The sequence below is a fragment of the Salvelinus fontinalis genome, unplaced genomic scaffold, assembly GCF_029448725.1.
Source record: "Salvelinus fontinalis isolate EN_2023a unplaced genomic scaffold, ASM2944872v1 scaffold_0006, whole genome shotgun sequence".
Lineage (NCBI taxonomy): Eukaryota > Metazoa > Chordata > Actinopteri > Salmoniformes > Salmonidae > Salvelinus > Salvelinus fontinalis.
The window spans coordinates 207,258-233,511 of NW_026600215.1; the positions used below are offsets into that span (position 1 = coordinate 207,258).

The 26,254-nt window shown below is 41.8% G+C and overlaps 1 protein-coding gene across 1 annotated transcript in view; it reads left to right on the forward strand.

Moving 5' to 3' along the window:
- Positions 1 to 26,254, forward strand: part of LOC129842021 (rho GTPase-activating protein 42) — a 197,385-nt gene that overhangs the window by 138,880 nt on the left and 32,251 nt on the right. The window contains exons 8-14 of the mRNA XM_055910395.1: positions 553 to 682; positions 2,245 to 2,345; positions 3,393 to 3,502; positions 11,004 to 11,082; positions 13,594 to 13,633; positions 14,895 to 14,957; positions 15,839 to 15,913. Of these exons, the coding sequence (XP_055766370.1) occupies positions 553 to 682; positions 2,245 to 2,345; positions 3,393 to 3,502; positions 11,004 to 11,082; positions 13,594 to 13,633; positions 14,895 to 14,957; positions 15,839 to 15,913 (598 nt within the window). The remainder of the gene's footprint in view (positions 1 to 552; positions 683 to 2,244; positions 2,346 to 3,392; positions 3,503 to 11,003; positions 11,083 to 13,593; positions 13,634 to 14,894; positions 14,958 to 15,838; positions 15,914 to 26,254) is intronic.

A 26,254-nucleotide genomic window follows, 5' to 3' on the forward strand; every position in this document is an offset into this window, starting at 1 on the left:
ATATGGGGGCCATTTTGGACAGAGACGGCTCTGTAGGGAATATGGGGGCCATTTTGGACAGAGACGGCTCTGTAGAGAATATGGGGGCCATTTTGGACAGAGGCGGCTCTGTAGGGAATATGGGGGCCATTTTGGAAGCACACAACAGTGTGTCATGTTGACTTGCTCAGTGAAATATATCTTCAACTGGGCCTTTTCTTCATCTGCCACCATGGAGTATCGTTGTATGTCTATCAACATCTTATGATATCTTTTAATGATGTATATTTTTCCTCAGGGTGTCCCAGTGGGTCACCAGAAACATGTTTTTATAATGTATGGCGTATCGGTGTTGATGTTATTGTGTTTGATAGCGACACAACAGCTTTAATGATCGTATCTGCAGCCTGTTGCCCGTTATGATGCATGCTCTTTCTTTGATACAAGGAAGCTGGTTTTGCGCCGATCTTTATCTTTTGATCTGTGTGTTTGTGTGTGTGTGTGTGTGTGTGTGCGTGTGTGTGTGTGCGTGTGCGTGTGTGTGTGTGTGTGTGTGTGTGTGTGTACATACAGACAAGGAACAACTTTGTGAGTACGAAGCAGGAAGTAGAGAAACTGATGAAGAGAATCAGATCCGCTGATCAGGACTACAAACCTCCAGGGCAGTGGACCATGGAGGGTTTCCTCTACGTCCAGGAGAAACGTGAGTCTAACCTCTAACTCCTAATCCCAGACCCCTAAACCTCTAACTCCTAATCCCAGACCCCTAAACCTCTAACTCCTAATCCCAGACCCTTAAACCTCTAACTCCTAATCCCAGACCCCTAAACCTCTAACTCCTAATCCCAGACCCCTAAACCTCTAACTCCTAATCCCAGACCCCTAAACCTCTAACTCCTAATCCCAGACCCCTAAACCTCTAACTCCTAATCCCAGACCCCTAAACCTCTAACTCCTAATCCCAGACCCTTAAACCTCTAACTCCTAATCCCAGACCCCTAAACCTCTAACTCCTAATCCCAGACCCCTAAACCTCTAACTCCTAATCCCAGACCCCTAAACCTCTAACTCCTAATCCCAGACCCCTAAACCTCTAACTCCTAATCCCAGACCCCTAAACCTCTAACTCCTAATCCCAGACCCCTAAACCTCTAACTCCTAATCCCAGACCCTTAAACCTCTAACTCCTAATCCCAGACCCCTAAACCTCTAACTCCTAATCCCAGACCCCTAAACCTCTAACTCCTAATCCCAGACCCCTAAACCTCTAACTCCTAATCCCAGACCCCTAAACCTCTAACTCCTAATCCCAGACCCCTAAACCTCTAACTCCTAATCCCAGACCCCTAAACCTCTAACTCCTAATCACAGACCCCCAAATCTCTAACTCCTAATCCCAGACCCCTAAACCTCTAACTCCTAACCCCAGACCCCTAAAACTCTGACTCTGAGAAAGTAACTCTGACTCTGAGAAAGTAACTCTGACTCTGAGAACCAAACTCTGAGAACATAACTCTGACTCCGAGAACGTAACTCTGACTCTGAGAACCAAACTCTGAGAACGTAACTCTGACTCTGAGAACCAAACTCTGACAACGTAACTCTGACTCCGAGAACGTAACTCTGACTCTGAGAACCAAACTCTGAGAAAGTAACTCTGACTCTGAGAACCAAACTCTGAGAACGTAACTCTAACTCTGAGAACGTAACTCTGACTCTGAGAACCAAACTCTGAGAACGTAACTCTGACTCTGAGAACCAAACTCTGAGAACGTAACTCTAACTCTGAGAACCAAACTCTGAGAACGTAACTCTGACTCTGAGAACCAAACTCTGAGAACGTAACTCTAACTCTGAGAACCAAACTCTGAGAACGTAACTCTGACTCTGAGAACCAAACTCTGAGAACGTAACTCTGACTCATTATATTTCCTCATCTGATGTGCTCTCTAACTTGACCTGGAGGAAATACCCTGAATACTGGAAACTTTATCTCAGATGAACAACATGTTGTTTTATCTTAATTAGGGATTTAATTTCAGAAGTCTTTCCAGAACATTGTGGTTTCAGGAAGCAATCATGTCTTCGCTCTGTTGTTGTTGTTTCGTTCCCAAAATGCAGCCTATTCCCTATATAGTGCACTACAGAGCCCTACAGGCCCTGGTCAAAAGTAGTGCACTATATAGGGAATAGGTGCCTTTTTAAATGTATTTGTTGGTCTTTCATGGCCAATCACGGCTGCGTTGTTCCTTCTCTCTGTTTCAGGGCCGCTGGGATGCACGTGGACGCGACACTACTGTACGTATGAGAAGAGCAGCAAAGCCTTCACCATGACCAACTTTGAAACCAAATCAGCTGGCAAACAGGTATAGTGTAGTACACAGGCATCTACTGGATCTATAAACATTATAGTGTTAGTGTCCGGAGTGTTTCCTGACCAGGAAATACTCTGGGCCGTAGTTCTAGACTATAAACTAGAGCTGACCAGGAAATACTCTGGGCCCTAGTTCTAGGGTAGAAACTAGAGCTGACCAGGTAAAAACTCTGGGCCGTAGTTCTAGACTATAAACTAGAGCTGACCAGGAAATACTCTGGGCCCTAGTTCTAGGGTAAAAACTAGAGCTGACCAGGAACAACTCTGGGCCCTAGTTCAAGGGTATAAACTAGAGCTGACCAGGAAATACTCTGGGCCGTAGTTCTAGGGTATAAACTAGAGCTGACCAAGAAACACCAGTCTAATCATGAGTCCCTCTGTTGTGTTCTACACCAGTCTAATCATGAATCCCTCTGTTGTGTTCTACACCAGTCTAATCATGAGTCCCTCTGTTGTGTTCTACACCAGTCTAATCATGAGTCCCTCTGTTGTGTTCTACACCAGTCTAATCATGAGTCCCTCTGTTGTGTTCTACACCAGTCTAATCATGAGTCCCTCTGTTGTGTTCTACACCAGTCTAATCATGAGTCCCTCTGTTGTGTTCTACACCAGTCTAATCAGGAGTCCCTCTGTTGTGTTCTACACCAGTCTAATCATGAGTCCCTCTGTTGTGTTCTACACCAGTCTAATCATGAGTCTCTCTGTTGTGTTCTACACCAGTCTAATCATGAGTCCCTCTGTTGTGTTCTACACCAGTCTAATCATGAGTCCCTCTGTTGTGTTCTACACCAGTCTAATCATGAGTCTCTCTGTTGTGTTCTACACCAGTCTAATCATGAGTCTCTCTGTTGTGTTCTACACCAGTCTAATCATGAGTCCCTCTGTTGTGTTCTACACCAGTCTAATCATGAGTCCCTCTGTTGTGTTCTACACCAGTCTAATCATGAGTCCCTCTGTTGTGTTCTACACCAGTCTAATCATGAGTCTCTCTGTTGTGTTCTACACCAGTCTAATCATGAGTCCCTCTGTTGTGTTCTAGAATGGTCTGGTGGTGAGTCCATCTGAGATGTTCAAGCTGAAGTCCTGTATCCGAAGGAAGACTGACTCCATCGACAAGCGTTTCTGCTTCGACATCGAAGTGGTGGAGAGGTCTGTCATCATTATTCATATCAGTATTTGTATAAATCATCTTATTAATATTAAAATGGTGCTCCTATTTAGCCTGCTGGTCCCTGCCCTGTCTGTGCTCTTGCCAAATGGCTATGCCTATGGCATGGCAACGGTAGTCAATGATTCTAGCCAACTGCTGTAAATATGGTATGCCTATGGCATGGCATGGCAGCGGTAGTCAATGATGATTACAGTAACAGACCCAGTTGTCATCGTAATGATTGTTGTCATCAGACTAGTGCTGGTTCCACTGCAGTCACTTGGGGACCGATTGCAACTTTGTGGGATTTGAAAAGACAGACGTCATATGTGGGAAAACAAGTGGATGTCCCTTTTCATTAGCTGTTCAAAGTCCCCGTTCAAACCTGATTGGACATTTCTATCTATTGTTATTATCAGTGTGTAGGTGTGTTCAGCGCTGTCTGTTCGTGTCCTGCATGTTCTTATAAGTGTCCTTTCACCGAAGCCTTTTGTTTGACTCAATGTGCCATCTTAGTAAGCTGTCTTTATACGTACAATTCTCTCCTTTCAGTTGTATATTATTTGTACCCATTTCTTCTTCTTCCCTCTGTGTTTCTTCGTGTCGATGTAGAACTGACATCTGTCAAGGAACTATTTTCCGACCTCTTCAGTTAAAGTTCTGTAAAGTCCGGTATGTGACCAGTGACGTTACTATACTGTTGCTATACTGTCCCTTCTCTCTCAGAGCAGTGAGCATGTTACTGCAGCAGTGGGCATGGTACTGCAGCAGTGGGCATGTTACTGCAGCAGTGAGCATGGTACTGCAGCAGTGGGCATGTTACTGCAGCAGTGAGCATGTTACTGCAGCAGTGAGCATGTTACTGCAGCAGTGGGCATGTTACTACAGCAGTGAGCATGTTACTGCAGCAGTGGGCATGGTACTGCAGCAGTGAGCATGTTACTGCAGCAGTGGGCATGGTACTGCAGCAGTGAGCATGTTACTGCAGCAGTGGGCATGTTACTACAGCAGTGGGCATGTTACTGCAGCAGTGAGCATGTTACTGCAGCAGTGAGCATGGTACTGCAGCAGTGAGCATGTTACTGCAGCAGTGGGCATGTTACTGCAGCAGTGAGCATGTTACTGCAGCAGTGGGCATGTTACTACAGCAGTGAGCATGTTACTGCAGCAGTGAGCATGGTACTGCAGCAGTGAGCATGTTACAACAGCAGTGAGCATGGTACTGCAGCAGTGGGCATGTTACTGCAGCAGTGGGCATGTTACTGCAGCAGTGAGCATGTTACTGCAGCAGTGAGCATGGTACTGCAGCAGTGAGCATGTTACAACAGCAGTGAGCATGGTACTGCAGCAGTGGGCATGTTACTGCAGCAGTGGGCATGTTACTGCAGCAGTGAGCATGTTACTGCAGCAGTGGGCATGGTACTGCAGCAGTGAGCATGGTACTGCAGCAGTGGGCATGTTACTACAGCAGTGGGCATGTTACTGCAGCAGTGAGCATGGTACTGCAGCAGTGAGCATGTTACAACAGCAGTGAGCATGGTACTGCAGCAGTGGGCATGTTACTGCAGCAGTGGGCATGTTACTGCAGCAGTGAGCATGGTACTGCAGCAGTGAGCATGGTACTGCAGCAGTGAGCATGGTACTGCAGCAGTGGGCATGTTACTACAGCAGTGGGCATGTTACTGCAGCAGTGAGCATGGTACTGCAGCAGTGAGCATGTTACTACAGCAGTGGGCATGTTACTGCAGCAGTGAGCATGTTACTGCAGCAGTGGGCATGTTACTACAGCAGTGGGCATGTTACTGCAGCAGTGAGCATGTTACTGCAGCAGTGGGCATGTTACTACAGCAGTGGGCATGTTACTGCAGCAGTGAGCATGGTACTGCAGCAGTGAGCATGTTACTACAGCAGTGAGCATGGTACTGCAGCAGTGAGCATGGTACTGCAGCAGTGAGCATGGTACTGCAGCAGTGGGCATGTTACTACAGCAGTGAGCATGTTACTGCAGCAGTGAGCATGTTACTACAGCAGTGAGCATGGTACTGCAGCAGTGAGCATGGTACTGCATGTGTTCAAGGCTGATAGCTGTGCCCATTCATTCACTCACTGAATCTATCAAACTTTACTACTTCAAATTAACTTTGAATAAAATACATTGCTTTTTTTTTTAAATCTTTCCATTCCACCCGAATTCCACCCGACTTCACCAATCACAATCACCGAATCAGACTTCACCAATCACAATCACCGAATCAGACTTCACCAATCACAATCATTTTTGATGGGAAAGGAAAGCGTGACACAAAAATAATTTTCCGCTTGAATCATTTCTTCTCATCTACAATTACTATAATCATTTTTCGATTTCAATAATATCATTCTGACTTTAAGTAATGGATTCATTCATGGACTTGATTCCAATTGTACAATTGTCAGATTTCCGAGCCCCTTAATGCATGGGGGGGAACAGTGTTGATTTAATCCGACTTAAATGTTTGACGAGTACAGTAAGATGGACAGGAAGAGGCAGACAGACATTCAGATGCAGATCAAACCAGTCCTGGAGAACGAGAAGGAAAAGCCATTGATCAAGTGGTTTAATTGATGAGATGATGGCATCAGCACATTCAGGCCTTCGCTCGGCTGGGTCGGTGTGTTTCAGAACGGAGAGGGACGGTGTAGCAGTAGCTAACCACCAGATCTGGATTCAAATACAATTTGAAATCTTTCAAATAATTTCAGCGTTTGTTCTATTCTGCCTAGGACACCAGATGGGCAGATATACAGTTTGGGGAATTTTATATACGTACATTCATTGGTTTTAATTAATACAGGCCACATTAAAAAAAAACACAAAGTATTTTAAATGAATTCAGAAGTGTATTTGAATCCATGTCTGGTCAGAGCAGCTCTCTTCACCTCCTATCTGAGCGCTGCTGAGGTGAGCATGGACAATAACTCCTGTTTAACTGGCTGGGTAGCTAACTAATGTATCACCTGAAAGATCAGATATGCCACCAGGTGCTTGTTCTAACCACAAGGGCAACGTGGAGCCACGACCCCAGTCTTCTTCCTGTACGGTGTACATTTGAGGACATCCTTATCCTCAAGCCTCTCACCCTGGGATTATGTTGGAGTTGCCCCTGATCTACAGTCAGTTTTATTTATTTTCCCCAACTAATCGTTAGTATTGGAGGAGGGGAACGCTGATCCTAGATCTGTACCTAGGGGACAGTATACTCAGGAGACCTCACACCAGCGGTGTGGCGTGAGGCTTGCAACTGAGGTTGTCTTAAAAATGGACACCGTATGTTCACCTCTAGCTCATTCATCATCATTACATTACACTTGGTGTCTGGGTGTTCTGAGCCCCCACAGCAGTCAGGACACCCTATTCCAACGCGCCAGCATCATAGGCTACATGGCTTTCAGCTACTGCTAACTATTACTACTAGCCGGTGGGCGGTAATGTTGGGAATGCATCAATGTATGAGTACATGTTAACATTTATTTACTATTACATGGGTACCATTATATTAATACTATTACATGGGTAATATTATATTAATACTATTACATGTATATCATTATATTACTACTATTACATGGATACCAGTATATTAATACTGTTGTAACAATACTATTACATGGATACCACTATATTAATACTGTTGTAACAATACTATTACAGTATTACTAATACATGGGTACCATTATAGTAATACCATTATATTAATACTATTATATTAATACTATTACATGGATACTATTACATTGGTACTATTGCATTAGTACTATTACAGGGATACTATTATTAAAAATATAGCATTAATAATATTACATGGGTACTATTACATGGATACTATTACATGTATACTATTACATTAGTACTATTGCAGTATTACTATTACATTAGTACTATAACATTGGTACTATTACATTAATACTATTACATTAGTACTATTACATTAATACTATTACATTAGTACTATTACATTAATACTATTACATTAGTACTATTACATTAATAGTATTACATTAGTACTATTACATTAGGACTATTACATTAGTACTATTACATTAGTACTATTACATTAGTACTATTACATTAGTACTATCACATTAGTACTATTACATTAGTACTATTACATTGGTACTATTACATTAATACTATTACATTAGTACTATTACATTAGTACTATTACATTAGTACTATCACATTAGTACTATTACATTAGTACTATTACATTAGTACTATTACATTAGTACTATTACATTAGTACTATTACATTAGTACTATCACATTAGTACTATTACATTAGTACTATTACATTAGGACTATTACATTAGTACTATTACATTAGTACTATCACATTAGTACTATTACATTAGTACTATTACATTAGTACTATTACATTAGTACTATTACATTAGTACTTGTCACGACGTCTGCCGAAGTCGGTCCCTCTCCTTGTTCGGCGGTCGACGTCGCTGATCTTCTAGCCATCACTGATCCATTTTTCATAGTTTTGGTTTTTGTCTTGTCTTCCATCACTCCTGGTTCCAATCCCATCAATTACATGTTGTGTATTTAACCCTCTGTTCCCCCTCATGTCCTGGTTGGAGATTGTTTTAATGTATGTTAGTGCTAGTATGTGTTGGTGCGCGACGGGTTTTGTACCCATTTTATACTTTTTTGTACATTTTGGTCTTTGGAGTTTATTTGTCAAATCAAATCAAATCAAGTTTATTTTATATAGCCCTTCGTACATCAGCTAATATCTCAAAGTGCTGTACAGAAACCCCCAGCCTAAAACCCCAAACAGCAAGCAATGCAGGTGTAGAAGCACGGTGGCTAGGAAAAACTCACGTTTGTGAGTTCTTATTAAATGAATCCGTTTATACCAAGTTCATTCTCCTGCACCTGACTTCCCTGCCACCAAAACGCACACCCTACAGAGTCTCCAAACAGGACATGAGGGGGAACAGAGGGTTAAATACACAACATGTAATTAATGGGATTGGAACCAGGAGTGATGGAAGACAAGACAAAAACCAATGGAAAATGAAAAATGGATCAGTGATGGCTAGAAGATCAGCGACGTCGACCGCCGAACAAGGAGAGGGACCGACTTCGGCAGACGTCGTGACAAGTACTAATGTAATAGTACTAATGTAATAGTACTAATGTAATAGTATTAATGTAATAGTACTAATGTAATAATAAAGAAGAAGAAGTCGTGACAGTATTATTACATTGGTACTATTACTTTAGTACTATAACATTAGTACTATTACATTACTACTATAACATTAGTACTATTACATTGATACTATTACATTAGTACTATTACATTAGTACTATTACATTAATACTATTACATTAATACTATTACATTAGTACTATTACATTAGTACTATTACATTAATACTATTACATTAATACTATTACATTGATACTATTACATTAATACTATTACATTAGTACTATTACATTAGTACTTTCACATTAGTACTATTACATTAGTACTATTACATTAGTACTATTACATTAGTACTATAACATTGGTACTATTACATTAATACTATTACATTAGTACTATTACATTAATACTATTACATTAGTACTATTACATTAATACTATTACATTAGTACTATTACATTAATAGTATTACATTAGTACTATTACATTAGGACTATTACATTAGTACTATTACATTAGTACTATTACATTAGTACTATTACATTAGTACTATCACATTAGTACTATTACATTAGTACTATTACATTGGTACTATTACATTAGTACTATTACATTAGTACTATTACATTAGTACTATTACATTAGTACTATCACATTAGTACTATTACATTAGTACTATTACATTAGTACTATTACATTAGTACTATCACATTAGTACTATTACATTAGTACTATTACATTAGTACTATTACATTAGGACTATTACATTAGTACTATTACATTAGTACTATAACATTAGTACTATTACATTACTACTATAACATTAGTACTATTACATTGATACTATTACATTAGTACTATTACATTAGTACTATTACATTAATACTATTACATTAATACTATTACATTAGTACTATTACATTAATACTATTACATTAATACTATTACATTGATACTATTACATTAATACTATTACATTAGTACTATTACATTAGTACTATTACATTAATACTATTACATTAGTACTATTACATTAGTACTATTACATTAGTACTATTACATGCAACCTACTGTAGGCCTATTATTAGTATATTCATTCCAGATCATTTGTGACGGAAACATCAGCAAGGCCCAGAGACATTATACACACAAACCAGAGGCATTATACACACAAACCAGAGGCCTTATACACACAAACCAGAGGCATTGTACACACAAACCAGAGGCCTTATACACACAAACCAGAGGCATTATACACACAAACCAGAGGCCTTATACACACAAACCAGAGGCATTGTACACACAAACCAGAGGCATTGTACACACAAACCAGAGGCATTATACACACAAACCAGAGGCATTGTACACACAAACCAGAGGCATTATACACACAAACCAGAGGCATTGTACACACAAACCAGAGGCCTTATACACACAAACCAGAGGCATTGTACACACAAACCAGAGGCATTATACACACAAACCAGAGGCATTGTACACACAAACCAGAGGCATTGTACACACAAACCAGAGGCATTGTACACACAAACCAGAGGCATTGTACACACAAACCAGAGGCATTGTACACACAAACCAGAGGCATTATACACACAAACCAGAGGCATTGTACACACAAACCAGAGGCATTATACACACAAACCAGAGGCCTTATACACACAAACCAGAGGCATTATACACACAAACCAGAGGCCTTATACACACAAACCAGAGGCATTATACACACAAACCAGAGGCATTGTACACACAAACCAGAGGCATTGTACACACAAACTGCATATTATTTCATGAAGGCAGTGGTTTAATGTACTGTCATAATGATCCAGAATCGGTCTGTATTCCGAGATTACACCCACCTGGAGATACCCTACAGGGAATGCATGCAAGGAGGACAAATCAAATCAAGCACTATGTTAATTTGGAGTGGGAATGTAATCACTGACATGATTTAGAGAATGACACACAGTGCTGTGTGAACACTACTATGTTTAAGCACAGTGGTCATATCATTGAATTCATTTGATAGAGGTGTTTGTTGTTTATTAAACATGGCCTGCTACTGTATCACTATGAGGACAACTCAAATGGCACTCTATTCCCTATATGGTGCACTACTTTTGACCAGACACCTATGGGAGAGGGCGAGCCTATGGATCCTGGTCAAAAGTAGTGCACTATATAGGGAATAGGGTGCCATTTGGGATGAAGCCTTATGGACCCTGGTCATTGAGATGCGATGTGACTGAAGTGTCCTGTGTGGTGTGTGAACCTGTTCCAGGCATGGCATCGTGACTCTCCAGGCTCTGTCTGAGTCCAACAGAAGGCTGTGGCTGGAGGCTATGGATGGCAAGGAGCCGGTGAGGAACCTCTCCCTCTCTGTTCTCTTCTCTCCCTCTCTCTTCTCACCTCTCCCTCTCTGTTCTCTTCTCTCCCTCTCTTTTCTCACATCTCCTCTCTCTTCTCTTCTCTCTCCCTCTCTTCTCATCTCTCCCTCTCTCTTCTCATCTCTCCCTCCATTTTCTCTTCTCTCTCTCTCTCTTCTCTTCTCTCCCTCTCTCTTCTCATCTCTCCCTCCATTTTCTCTTCTCTCCCTCTCTCTTCTCTTCTCTCTCCCTCCATTTTCTCTTCTCTCTCCCTCTCTTCTCATCTCTCCCTATCTCTTCTCATCTCTCCCTCTCTCTTCTCATCTCTCCCTCCATTTTCTCTTCTCTCCCTCTCTCTTCTCTTCTCTCTCCCTCCATTTTCTCTTCTCTCCCTCTCTCTTTTCATCTTACTCTCTCCCCTCTGTCTCTTTCTCTCTTGCACGTTCTCTCTTGCTTTCTCTCTCTTCTACTCTATCTCTATTTTATTTTCACCCACCCCCTCTCTCTCTCTCTCTCCCTTTCCATCTTTCTTTTTATATTCCAAACTCTAGTGCAGTCTAGCTGTTTCTGGTGTCTGGCAGAGACACAGTGAAAATATGTGTGTCTTTGGTGCCCCCTTCTGGCTGTATGAAACATAACTCTACTGTAGCTTTTGGACGGGTGTGTCAAACTCAATTCCTGGTGGGCTGTATGTCTACGGGTTTTCACCCCTCCCTTAAACTTGATTGATCAACTAACATCATTGATTAGTTAGGAACTCCCGCTGTTACCTGTTTGTCTAGGTTGTAGCCCTTTACGCTCGTACCCGTATACGGGTTGAAAATGGCAGACTTGGCCACTGATAAACACCCACATTGAAATGGAGTGGCTGCATGGAATACCTTATGGGTTTTGACCAACAGACGTTCTGAACTGGAGCACCTCGCTGGACTGTAATATGCCTCCATTCGTCCTGGTTGTTGGGCAAATTAAGATCTCAGACTCAATGTATTTTGAAAGATGAAACATTAAAGATTACAATAAGTACCGCTTTGATGTCATACAAGCAAGCCAAATGACCAGCTGACCCAGATTGTTATAGATAAAATACCGTTTTTGGATTGCGTAAATAACAACAGTAATTGTGTGATGGTGGGGGAGGCAGGGCTGTGTTCCAAACAAAACAACAAGAAGTGTGCTTGACCTAGTTCCTCATCGGCACAGCTAGGAGAGATACAAAAAAACACCTTATAGTTGAATAATCTTTTTTGAGTCATAAAAGTGCATTGAAATTACTTGAACTATGCACACTTGGAGAGGTGTGTGGGAACTTGAAGAGGTGTGTGGGAACTTGGAGAGGTGTGTGGGAACTTGAAGAGGTGTGTGGGAACTTGGAGAGGTGTGTGGGAACTTGAAGAGGTGTGTGGGAACTTGGAGAGGTGTGTGGGAACTTGGAGAGGTGTGTGGGAATTTGGAGAGGTGTGTGGCCACTTAGAGACACCAGTTAGACCTCTCACTCAAACCCACAGTTTGGAGAGGAGTGTGGCCACTTGGAGAGGAGTGTGTCCACTTGGAGAGGTGTGTGGCCACTTGGAGAGGTGTGTGGCCACTTGGAGAGGAGTGTGGCCACTTGGAGAGGAGTGTGGCCACTTGGAGAGGAGTGTGGCCACTTGGAGAGGCGTGTGTCCACTTGGAGAGGACTGTGGCCACTTGGAGAGGAGTGTGGCCACTTGGAGAGGAGTGTGGCCACTTGGAGAGGAGTGTGGCCACTTGGAGAGGAGTGTGTCCACTTGGAGAGGAGTGTGGCCACTTGGAGAGGCGTGTGGCCACTTGGAGAGGAGTGTGGCCACTTGGAGAGGAGTGTGGCCACTTGGAGAGGTGTGTGGCCACTTGGAGAGGTGTGTGTCCACTTGGAGAGGACTGTGGCCACTTAGAGAGGTGTGTGGCCACTTGGAGAGGACTGTGGCCACTTGGAGAGGTGTGTGGCCACTTGGAGAGGCGTGTGGCCACTTGGAGAGGCGTGTGGCCACTTGGAGACAGCAGTTTGACCACTTTCTCAAACCCTTGACATTTGTTTTGTCTTATGTTGCACCTACCACACATTCTCCAGGAATATTCTGATCGTGTTACTGAATGTATCCAGAGTATTTTCAGATTTACTTCAACAAATGCTGTGAAAAGTACAGGAAATGTCAAATGCACATGCAATCAACAGTGTAATGTTTGGATTCAGTCTTGTGTCAGGTGAACTGTTGGGTCCTCACTTTTAGTCTAATTATTTCCCCATGATCTCCAAACGATTCCCTTTTATTTGCTACCATGGTTATGCATATGCTTTCCATACTTCTTCTGTAAGAAACATGTCAGTGTAGGTCTGTCCACATAGGAGAATTTCCACCAGTGTAAAGGGTTAATAACAAACAAACATGTCCCTCCAGGAAGTGTTTGTGACACTCTGCTTTAGGATGCGTCCTCTGTTAAAATGGTTTTCAACTGAGTGTAATTAACTCTGATCATTTTCTCCAGATTTACAACCTTCCAGCCATTCTGAGCAAGAAAGAAGAGAGTAAGTATTTTATACTACACAACACATGTACAATATAGTACAAAAGACATGTCAAATATACTACACAACACATGTCAAATATACTACACAATACATGTACAATATACTACACAATACATGTCAAACACATGTCAAATATACTACACACCACATGACAAATATGCTACACAACTCATGTACAACATACCACAGAACACATGCACAATATACTACCCAACACATGTACAATATACTACACAACACATGTACAATATACTACACAACACATGTACAATATACTACAAAACACATGTACAATATACTACAAAACACATGTACAATATACTACACAACACATGTACAATATACTACACAACACATGTACAATATACTACAAAACAAATGTACAATATACTACACAACAAATATACACTATTCTACAGAACACATGTACAATATAGTACAAAACACATGCCAAATATACTACCCAACACATGCACAATATACTACAATATACTGAATAGTGTGGATCATCATTAGGACACACTCTCTGTGTGAGAGAACAGCTGCAATCACACCACTCTGAGTATTTCCTCCAAAATCGGCCCCTATTCCCTCTGTAGTGCACTACTATAACACTCTATTCCTCTGTAGTGCACTACTATAACACCCTATTCCCTCTGTAGTGCACTACTATAACACCCTATTCCCTCTGTAGTGCACTACTATAACACTCTATTCCCTCTGTAGTGCACTACTATAACACTCTATTCCTCTGTAGTGCACTACTATAACACTCTATTCCTCTGTAGTGCACTACTATAACACCCTATTCCCTCTGTAGTGCACTACTATAACACTCTATTCCTCTGTAGTGCACTACTATAACACCCTATTCCCTCTGTAGTGCACTACTATAACACTCTATTCCTCTGTAGTGCACTACTATAACACTCTATTCCTCTGTAGTGCACTACTATAACACCCTATTCCCTCTGTAGTGCACTACTATAACACCCTATTCCCTTTGTAGTGCACTACTATAACACCCTATTCCTTCTGTAGTGCACTACTATAACACCCTATTCCCTCTGTAGTGCACTACTATAACACCCTATTCCCTCTGTAGTGCACTACTATAGCACCCTATTCCCTCTGTAGTGCACTACTATACCACCCTATTCCCTCTGTAGTGCACTACTTTTCAACAGAGCCCCACGGGCCCTTATGTTCTGTGTATTGAACCCAGTAAACTCTGCTCTTTGTGTTCCCTGTGTTACAGCGTACCTAAACGAGGCAGGGTTTAATTTTGTGAGGAAATGTATTGACTTGGTGGAGGTACGAGGTGAGTCATCACGGCCGCCATTTTTTTATCCCTTCCCCTGGGCTTCAGCTGTCAACATAGACCGCTGAACTCAGTCTCACTGTAATCCTACGTGACCAAGCACGGTCACCAACACCACTCTTCATTAGTGTGTGTGTGTGTGTGTGTGTGTGTGTGTGTGTGTGTGTGTGTGTGTGTGTGTGTGTGTGTGTGTGTGTGTGTGTGTGTGTGTGTGTGTGTGTGTGTGTGTGTGTGTGTGTGTGTGTGTGTGTGTGTGTGTGTGTGTGTGTGTGTGTGTGTCTGTGTCTGTGTCTGTGTTTCAGTGGTGTAAAGTACTTAAGTAAAAATACTTTAAAGTACTATTTAAGTAGTTTTTGGGGGGTATCTGTACTTTACTTTACTATTTATATTTTTTTGCCAACTTTTACTTTTACTTCACCACATTCCTAAAGACAATGATGTTATTTTTACTCCACACATTTAGCCTGACACCCAAAAGTACTCGTTACATTCAGCCGTTTTCCCTACTGCCTCTGATCTGGCAGACTCACTAAACAGAAAATGCTTCATTTGTAAATTATGTCTGAATGTTGGAGTGTTTCCCCTGGCTGTTCCTCAATAACAAAAAAACAAGACAATTGTGCCATCTGGTTTGCTAAATATAAAGAATTTGAAATTATTTATACTTTTACTTTTGATACTGAAGTATATTTTAGGAACTCAATTTACTTGTGATACTTAAGTATATTTAAAACCATAATACTTTTAGACTTTTACTCCAGTAGTATTTTAACTGGGTGACTTTCACTTTTACTGGAGTCATTTTCTATGAAGGAATCTTTCCTTTTACTGAAGTAGGACAACTGGATACTTTTCCCACCGCTGGTGTGTTTGTCTCACAGGGATCAACACGCTGGGCCTCTACAGAATAGGAGGAGTCAACTCTAAGGTCCAGAAGTTGATGACCACTGTGTTTGGTAAGTAGCCTCTGCTCTCTCTCTCTCTCTCTGTCATCCTCTCTCTTTCTGTCTCTCTCTGTCATCCTCTCTCTTTCTCTCTCTCTCTTCCTCCCTCTCTCTCTCCCTCCCACGCTCAATTCAATTCAATTTAAGGTATTTATTGGCATGGTAAACATATGTTAACATTGCCAAAGCAATTGAAATAGATAAACAAAAGAGATATAAATTAACAGCAACCATTACACTCACAGAAGTTCCAAAAGATTAAAGACATTACAAATGTCATATTATGTCTATATACAATGTTTTAATGATGTGCAAATAGTTAAAATAGAAAAAAGGGAAAATATATAAACATAAATACAGGTTGTATTTACAATGGTGTTTGTTCTTCACTGGTTGCCCTTTTCTTGTGGAATTTCACCCAGTAGATATGGGAGTTTATCAAAATTGGAATTGTTTTCAAATTCTTTGTGTATCTGTGTAATCTGAGGAAAATATGTGTCTCTAATATGGTCATACATTTGGCAGGAAGTTAGGAAGTGCAGCTCATTTTACACCTTATTTTGTGGGCGGTGTTGCACATAGCCTGTCTTCTCTTGATAGCCAGGTCTGCCTTGGGTGTCCTTTCTCAATAGCAAGGCTCTGCCACTGTGTACTCTCTGTTTAGGGCCAAATAACATTCTAGTTTGCTCTGTTTTTTGTTCATTCTTTTCCAATGTGTCAAGTAATTATATTTTTGTTTTCTCATGGTTAGGTTTGGTCTCTCTCTCTCTGTCTTCCTCTCTCTTTCCTTCTCTCTCTTTCTCTCTCAAATCAAATCAAATTGTATTTGTCACATCCGCTTAACACAACGACTGATTGTTTTTCTTACGGGCCCTTCCCAACGATGCAGTTAAAACATTATAGTACAAATCATTGTAAAAGGAATAGAGGAATAAAATACACAAGCAAGTCGCAATTCAACGGCTCACAAGAGGCGGGAGTCAAAGAGTCAAGAGGTGGGAGTCAAAGAGTCAAGAGGTGGGAGTCAAAGAGTCAAGAGGTGGGAGTCAAAGAGTCAAGAGGTGGGAGTCAAAGAGTCAAGAGGTGGGAGTCAAAGAGTCAAGAGGTGGGAGTCAAAGAGTCAAGAGGTGGGAGTCAAAGAGTCAAGAGGTGGGAGTCAAAGAGTCAAGAGGTGGGAGTCAAGGAGTCAAGAGGCGGGAGTCAAAGAGTCAAGAGGCGGGAGTCAAGGAGTAAAGAGGTGGGAGTCAAAGAGTCAAGAGGTGGGAGTCAAGGGGTCAAGAGGTGGGAGTCAAAGAGTCAAGAGGTGGGAGTCAAAGAGTCAAGAGGTGGGAGTCAAAGAGTCAAGAGGTGGGAGTCAAAGAGTCAAGAGGTGGGAGTCAAAGAGTCAAGAGGTGGGAGTCAAGGAGTCAAGAGGCGGGAGTCAAAGAGTCAAGAGGCGGGAGTCAAGGAGTCAAGAGGTGGGAGTCAAGGAGTCAAGAGGTGGGAGTCAAAGAGTCAAGAGGTGGGAGTCAAAGAGTCAAGAGGTGGGAGTCAAAGAGTCAAGAGGTGGGAGTCAAAGAGTCAAGAGGTGGGAGTCAAGGAGTCAAGAGGCGGGAGTCAAAGAGTCAAGAGGTGGGAGTCAAAGAGTCAAGAGGTGGGAGTCAAAGAGTCAAGAGGTGGGAGTCAAAGAGTCAAGAGGTGGGAGTCAAAGAGTCAAGAGGTGGGAGTCAAGGAGTCAAGAGGCGGGAGTCAAAGAGTCAAGAGGCGGGAGTCAAGGAGTCAAGAGGTGGGAGTCAAGGAGTCAAGAGGTGGGAGTCAAAGAGTCAAGAGGTGGGAGTCAAAGAGTCAAGAGGTGGGAGTCAAAGAGTCAAGAGGTGGGAGTCAAGGAGTCAAGAGGTGGGAGTCAAGGAGTCAAGAGGTGGGAGTCAAAGAGTCAAGAGGTGGGAGTCAAAGAGTCAAGAGGTGGGAGTCAAAGAGGTGGGAGTCAAGGAGTCAAGAGGTGCGAGTCAAGGAGTCAAGAGGTGGGAGTCAAAGAGTCAAGAGGTGGGAGTCAGAGTCAAGAGGTGGGAGTCAAAGAGTCAAGAGGTGGGAGTCAAAGAGTCAAGAGGTGGGAGTCAAAGAGTCAAGAGGTGGGAGTCAAAGAGTCAAGAGGTGGGAGTCAAAGAGTCAAGAGGTGGGAGTCAAAGAGTCAAGAGGTGGGAGTCAAAGAGTCAAGAGGTGGGAGTCAAAGAGTCAAGAGGTGGGAGTCAAAGAGTCAAGAGGTGGGAGTCAAAGAGTCAAGAGGTGGGAGTCAAGGAATCAAGAGGTGGGAGTCAAGGAGTCAAGAGGTGGGAGTCAAAGAGTCAAGAGGTGGGAGTCAAAGAGTCAAGAGGTGGGAGTCAAAGAGTCAAGAGGTGGGAGTCAAAGAGTCAAGAGGTGGTAGTCAAAGAGTCAAGAGGTGGGAGTCAGAGTCAAGAGGTGGGAGTCAGAGTCAAGAGGTGGGAGTCAAAGAGTCAAGAGGTGGGAGTCAAAGAGTCAAGAGGTGGGAGTCAAAGTGTCAAGAGGTGGGAGTCAAGGGGTCAAGAGGTGGGAGTCAAGGGGTCAAGAGGTGGGAGTCAAAGAGTCAAGAGGTGGGAGTCAAAGAGTCAAGAGGTGGGAGTCAAAAAGTCAAGAGGTGGGAGTCAAAGAGTCAAGAGGTGGGAGTCAAAGAGTCAAGAGGTGGGAGTCAAAGAGTCAAGAGGTGGGAGTCAAAGAGTCAAGAGGTGGGAGTCAAGGAGTCAAGAGTCAAGAGGTGGGAGTCAGAGTCAAGAGGTGGGAGTCAAAGAGTCAAGAGGTGGGAGTCAAAGAGTCAAGAGGTGGGAGTCAAGGAGTCAAGAGGTGGGAGTCAAGGAGTCACGAGGTGGGAGTCAAAGAGTCAAGAGGTGGGAGTCAAGGAGTCAAGAGGAGGGAGTCAAAGAGTCAAGAGGTGGGAGTCAAGGAGTCAAGAGGTGGGAGTCAAAGAGTCAAGAGGTGGGAGTCAAAGAGTCAAGAGGTGGGAGTCAAAGAGTCAAGAGGTGGGAGTCAAGGAGTCAAGAGGTGGGAGTCAAGGCAATCAAGCAAGCTAAGAGTCAGTATAGAGACAAAGTAGAGTCGCAATTCAACGGCTCAGACACAAGAGGTGGGAGGGTCTACAGTCAATCACGGATTACAAAAAAAAAACGGCCCCGTCGCGGACCAGGATGTCTTGCTCCCAGACAGACTAAATAACTTATTTGCTCGCTTTGAGGACAATACAGTGCCACTGACGCGGCCCTCTACCAAAACCTGCGGGCTCTCCTTCACTGCAGCCGACGTGAGTAAAACATTTAAACGTGTTAACCCTCGCAAGGCTGCAGGCCCAGACGGCATTCCCAGCCGCGTCCTCAGAGCATGCGCAGACCAGCTGGCTGGTGTGTTTACGGACATATTCAATCGATCCTTATTCCAGTCTGTTGTTCCCACATGCTTCAAGAGGGCCACCATTGTTCCTGTTCCCAAGAAGGCTAAGGTAACTGAGCTAAACGACTACCGCCCCGTAGCACTCACTTCCGTCATCATGAAGTGCTTTGAGAGACTAGTCAAGGACCATATCACCTCCACCCTACCTGACACCCTAGACCCACTCCAATTTGCTTACCACCCCAATAGGTCCACAGACGACGCAATCGCCATCACACTGCACACTGCCCTAACCCATCTGGACAAGAGGAATACCTATGTGAGAATGCTGTTCATCGACTACAGCTCAGCATTTAACACCATAGTACCCTCCAAACTCGTCATCAAGCTCGAGACCCTGGGTCTCGACCCCGCCCTGTGCAACTGGGTACAGGACTTCCTGACGGGCCGCCCCCAGGTGGTGAGGGTAGGTAACATCTCCACCCCGCTGATCCTCAACACTGGGGCCCCACAAGGGTGCGTTCTGAGCCCTCTCCTGTACTCCCTGTTCACCCATGACTGCGTGGTCCTGCACGCCTCCAACTCAATCATCAAGTTTGCAGATGACACTACAGTGGTAGGCTTGATTACCAACAATGACGAGACGGCCTACAGGGAGGAGGTGAGGGCCCTCGGAGTGTGGTGTCAGGAAAATAACCTCACACTCAACGTCAACAAAACAAAGGAGATGATTGTGGACTTCAGGAAACAGCAGAGGGAGCACCCCCCTATCCACATCGGCGGGACAGTAGTGGAGAGGGTAGTAAGTTTTAAGTTCCTTAGCGTACACATCACGGACAAACTGAATTGGTTCACCCACACAGACAGCGTTGTGAAGAAGGCGCAGCAGCGCCTCTTCAACCTCAGGAGGCTGAAGAAATTCGGCTTGTCACCAAAAGCACTCACAAACTTCTACAGATGCACAATCGAGAGCATCCTGTCGGGCTGTATCACCGCCTGGTACGGCAACTGCTCAGCCCACAACCGTAAGGCTCTCCAGAGGGTAGTGAGGTCTGCACAACGCATCACCGGGGGCAAACTACCTGCCCTCCAGGACACCTACACCACCCAATGTCACAGGAAGGCCATAAAGATCATCAAGGACAACAACCACCCGAGCCACTGCCTGTTCACCCCGCTATCATCCAGAAGGCGAGGTCAGTACAGGTGCATCAAAGCAGGGACTGAGAGACTGAAAACAGCTTCTATCTCAAGGCCATCAGACTGTTAAACAGCCACCACTAACATTTAGTGGCCGCTGCCAACATACTGACTCAACTCCAGCCACTTTAATAATGGGAATTGATGGAAATTATGTGAAAATGTATCACTAGACACTTTAAACAATGCCACTTAATATAATGTTTACATACCCTACATTACTCATCTCATATGTATATGTATATACTGTACTCTATATCATCTACTGCATCTTGCCATCTTTATGTAATACATGTATCACTAGCCACTTTAAACTATGCCACTTTATGTTTATATACCCTACATTACTCATCTCATATGTATAGACTGTACTGTATACCATCTACTGCATCTTGCCTATGCCGTTCTGTACCATCACTCATTCATATATCTTTATGTACATATTGTGTATCCCTTTTCACTTGTGTGAATAAGGTAGTAGTTGTGGAATTGTTAGGTTAGATTACTTGTTGGTTATTACTGCATTGTCGGAACTAGAAGCACAAGCATTTCGCTACACTCGCATTAACATCTGCTAACCATGTGTATGTGACAAATACAATTTGATTTGATTTGATATGAGGAAGTACCAGATCAATGTGGAGCTAAATATAGGGAGTACCAGATCAATGTGGAGCAATATACAGGAAGTACCAGATCAATGTGGAGCTATATACAGGAAGTACCAGTATCAGATCAATGTGGAGCTATATACAGGGAGTACCAGATCAATGTGGAGCTATATACAGGAAGTACCAGATCAATGTGGAGCTATATACAGGAAGTACCAGATCAATGTGGAACTATAAACAGGGAGTACCAGATCAATGTGGAGCTATGTACAGGAAGTACCAGATCAGTGTGGAGCTATATACAGGAAGTACCAGATCAATGTGGAGCTATATACAGGAAGTACCAGTACCAGATCAATGTGGAGCTATATACAGGAAGTACCAGATCAATGTGGAACTATATACAGAAAATACCAGATCAATGTGGAGCTATATACAGGGAGTACCAGATCAATTTTGCGCTATATACAGGAAGTACCAGATCAATGTGGAGCTATATGCAGGGAGTACCAGTACCAAATCTTAATAAGGTATTGGAGGTAGATATGTACATGAAGGCAGGGTAAAGTGACTAGACATCAGGATAGATAATAATAAGGTATTTGAGGTAGATATGTACATGAAGGCAGGGTGAAGTGACTAGGCATCAGGATAGATAATAATAAGGTATTTGAGGTAGATATGTAAATGAAGGCAGGGTAAAGTGACTAGACATCAGGATAGATAATAATAAGGTATTTGAGGTAGATATGTACATGAAGGCAGGGTAAAGTGACTAGACATCAGGATAGATAATAATAAGGTAGATATGTACATGAAGGCAGGGTAAAGTGACTAGGCATCAGGAATCAGGATAGATAATAATAAGGTATTTGAGGTAGATATGTACATGAAGGCAGGGTAAAGTGACTAGGCATCAGGAATCAGGATAGATAATAATAAGGTATTTGAGGTAGATATGTACATGAAGGCAGGGTGAAGTGACTAGACATCAGGATAGATAATAATAAGGTATTTGAGGTAGATATGTACATGAAGGCAGGGTAAAGTGACTAGACATCAGGATAGATAATAATAAGGTATTTGAGGTAGATATGTACATGAAGGCAGGTTGAAGTGACTAGACATCAGGATAGATAATAATAAGGTATTTGAGGTAGATATGTACATGAAGGCAGGGTGAAGTGACTAGACATCAGGATAGATAATAATAAGGTATTTGAGGTAGATATGTACATGAAGGCAGGGTGAAGTGACTAGACATCAGGATAGATAATATTAAGGTTTTTGAGGTAGATATGTACATGAAGGCAGGGTGAAGTGACTAGACATCAGGATAGATAATAATAAGGTATTTGAGGTAGATATGTACATGAAGGCAGGGTGAAGTGACTAGACATCAGGATAGATAATAATAAGGTATTTGAGGTAGATATGTACATGAAGGCAGGGTAAAGTGACTAGACATCAGGATAGATAATAATAAGGTATTTGAGGTAGATATGTACATGAAGGCAGGGTGAAGTGACTAGACATCAGGATAGATAATATTAAGGTATTTGAGGTAGATATGTACATGAAGGCAGGGTGAAGTGACTAGACATCAGGATAGATAATATTAAGGTATTTGAGGTAGATATGTACATGAAGGCAGGGTGAAGTGACTAGACATCAGGATAGATAATATTAAGGTATTTGAGGTAGATATGTACATGAAGGCTGGGTAAAGTGACTAGACATCAGGATAGATAATAATAAGGTAGATATGTACATGAAGGCAGGGTGAAGTGACTAGACATCAGGATAGATAATAATAAGGTATTTGAGGTAGATATGTACATGAAGGCAGGGTGAAGTGACTAGACATCAGGATAGATAATAATGAGGTAGATATGTACATGAAGGCAGGGTGAAGTGACTAAGCATCAGGATAGATAATAATAATGTATTTGAGGTAGATATGTACATGAAGGCTGGGTGAAGTGACTAGACATCAGGATAGATAATAATAAGGTATTTGAGGTAGATATGTACATGAAGGCAGGGTGAAGTGACTAGACATCAGGATAGATAATAATAAGGTATTTGAGGTAGATATGTACATGAAGGCAGGGTGAAGTGACTAGACATCAGGATAGATAATAATAAGAGTGAAATAAAGAACAGAGTTCCAGCAGCAAAAATGAGTGTAAAAGTGTGTTAGTGTGTGTGTGTGTGTGTGTGTGTGTGTGTGTGTGTGTGTGTGTGTGTGTGTGTGTGTGTGTGTGTGTGTGTGTGTGTGTGTGTGTGTGTGTGTGTGTGTGTGTGTGTGTGTGTGTGTGTGTGTGTATGTTGTCTTGTGTGTGTTTGTGTGTTTGTGTTGTGTCGGTATGAGTGTGTGTGTGTGTGTGTGTTTGTGTGTGTATGTGTGTTTGTGTTGTGTCAGTATGAGTGTGTGTGTGTTTGTGTGTTTGTTGTCTTATGTGTGTGTGTGTGTGTGTTTGTGTGTTTGTTGTCTTATGTGTGTGTGTGTGTGTTTGTTGTCTTATGTGTGTGTGTGTGTGTGTTTGTGTGTTTGTTGTCTTTTGTGTGTGTGTGTGTTTGTGTGTTTGTTGTCTTATGTGTGTGTGTGTGTTTGTTGTCTTATGTGTGTGTGTATATGTAACGATGTGTGCTGGAACCAAAGGACAAGTATAGGGCAGGTAATCAGGGAGGTGATGGAGTCTAGGTGAGTGTCATTATGCGCATAACGATGGTGACAGGTGTGACCCATAACGAGCAGCCCGGTGACCTAGAGGCCGGAGGGGGAGCACACGTGACAGTATATAGTATATAGTATATATATATATATATATATAGTCTAGTGAGTGTGTATATAGTGTGTATATATAGTCTAGTGAGTGTGTATATATAGTCTAGTTAGTGTGTATATAGTGTGTATATATAGTCTAGTTAGTGTGTATATAGTGTGTATATATAGTCTAGTGAGTGTGTATATAGTGTTTATATAGTGTGTATATATAGTCTAGTGAGTGTGTATATAGTGTGTATATATAGTCTAGTGAGTGTGTATATAGTGTGTATATATAGTCTAGTGAGTGTGTATATAGTGTGTATATATAGTCTAGTGAGTGTGTATATAGTGTGTATATATAGTCTAGTGAGTGTCTATATAGTGTGTATATATAGTCTAGTGAGTGTGTATATAGTGTGTATATATAGTCTAGTTAGTGTGTATCTATAGTCTAGTTAGTGTGTATATAGTGTGTATATATAGTCTAGTTAGTGTGTATATAGTGTGTATATATAGTCTAGTTAGTGTATATATAGTGTGTATATAGTGTGTATATATAGTCTAGTTAGTGTGTATATAGTGTGTATATATAGTCTAGTGAGTGTGTATATAGTGTGTATATATAGTCTAGTGAGTGTGTATATAGTGTGTATATATAGTCTAGTGAGTGTGTATATAGTGTGTATATATAGTCTAGTGAGTGTATATATAGTGTGTATATATAGTCTAGTGAGTGTGTATATAGTGTGTATATATAGTCTAGTGAGTGTGTATATAGTGTGTATATATAGTCTAGTGAGTGTATATATAGTGTGTATATATAGTCTAGTGAGTGTGTATATAGTGTGTATATATAGTCTAGTGAGTGTGTATATAGTGTGTATATATAGTCTAGTTAGTGTGTATATAGTGTGTATATAGTGTGTATATATAGTCTAGTGAGTGTGTATATAGTGTGTATATAGTGTGTATATATAGTCTAGTGAGTGTGTATATAGTGTGTATATATAGTCTAGTGAGTGTGTATATAGTGTGTATATATAGTCTAGTGAGTGTATATATAGTGTGTATATATAGTCTAGTGAGTGTGTATATAGTGTGTATATATAGTCTAGTGAGTGTGTATATAGTGTGTATATATAGTCTAATGAGTGTGTATATACTATGTGTATATATAGTCTAGTGAGTGTGTATATAGTGTGTATATATAGTCTAGTGAGTGTGTATATAGTGTGTATATATAGTCTAGTGAGTGTGTATATAGTGTGTATATATAGTCTAGTGAGTGTCTATATAGTGTGTATATAGTGTGTATATATAGTCTAGTGAGTGTGTATATAGTGTGTATATATAGTCTAGTTAGTGTATATATAGTGTGTATATATCTACCTCAAATAGGTATACCTTATTATTATCTATCCTGATGCCTAGTCACTTTACCCTGCCTTCATGTACATATCTACCTCAAATACCTTATTATTATCTATCCTGATGTCTAGTCACTTTACCCTGCCTTCATTTACATATCTACCTCAAATACCTTATTATTATCTATCCTGATGTCTAGTCACTTCTACCTCCAATACCTTATTAAGATCTGGTACTCGTACTCCCTGCATATAGCTCCACATTGATCTGGTACTTCCTGTATATAGCGCTAAATTGATCTGGTACTCCTTGTATATAGCTCCAGTGTGTATATATAGTGTTTATATAGTGTGTATATAGTGTGTATATATAGTCTAGTGAGTGTGTATATAGTGTGTATATATAGTCTAGTTAGTTTGTATATAGTGTGTATATATAGTCTAGTGAGTGTGTATATAGTGTGTATATATAGTCTAGTGAGTGTGTATATAGTGTGTGTATATATAGTCTAGTGAGTGTGTATATAGTTTGTATATATAGTCTAGTGAGTGTGTATATAGTGTGTATATATAGTCTAGTTAGTGTGTATATAGTGTGTATATATAGTCTAGTGAGTGTGTATATAGTGTGTATATATAGTCTAGTTAGTGTATATATAGTGTGTATATATCTACCTCAAATAGGTATACCTTATTATTATCTATCCTGATGCCTAGTCACTTTACCCTGCCTTCATTTACATATCTACCTCGTCGTATGTGGCGCCCTGCCACATACGACGAGTGTCGGCCCTGCCACATACGACGAGCGTCGGCCCTGCCATATATGACCAGTGTCGGCCCCGCCACACACGACGAGCGTCGGCCCTGCCATATATGACCAGTGTCGGCCCCGCCACATATGACCAGCGTCGGCCCTGCCATATATGACCAGTGTCGGCCCCGCCACATATGACCAGCGTCGGCCCTGCCATATATGACCAGTGTCGGCCCCGCCATATATGACCAGTGTCGGCCCTGCCATATA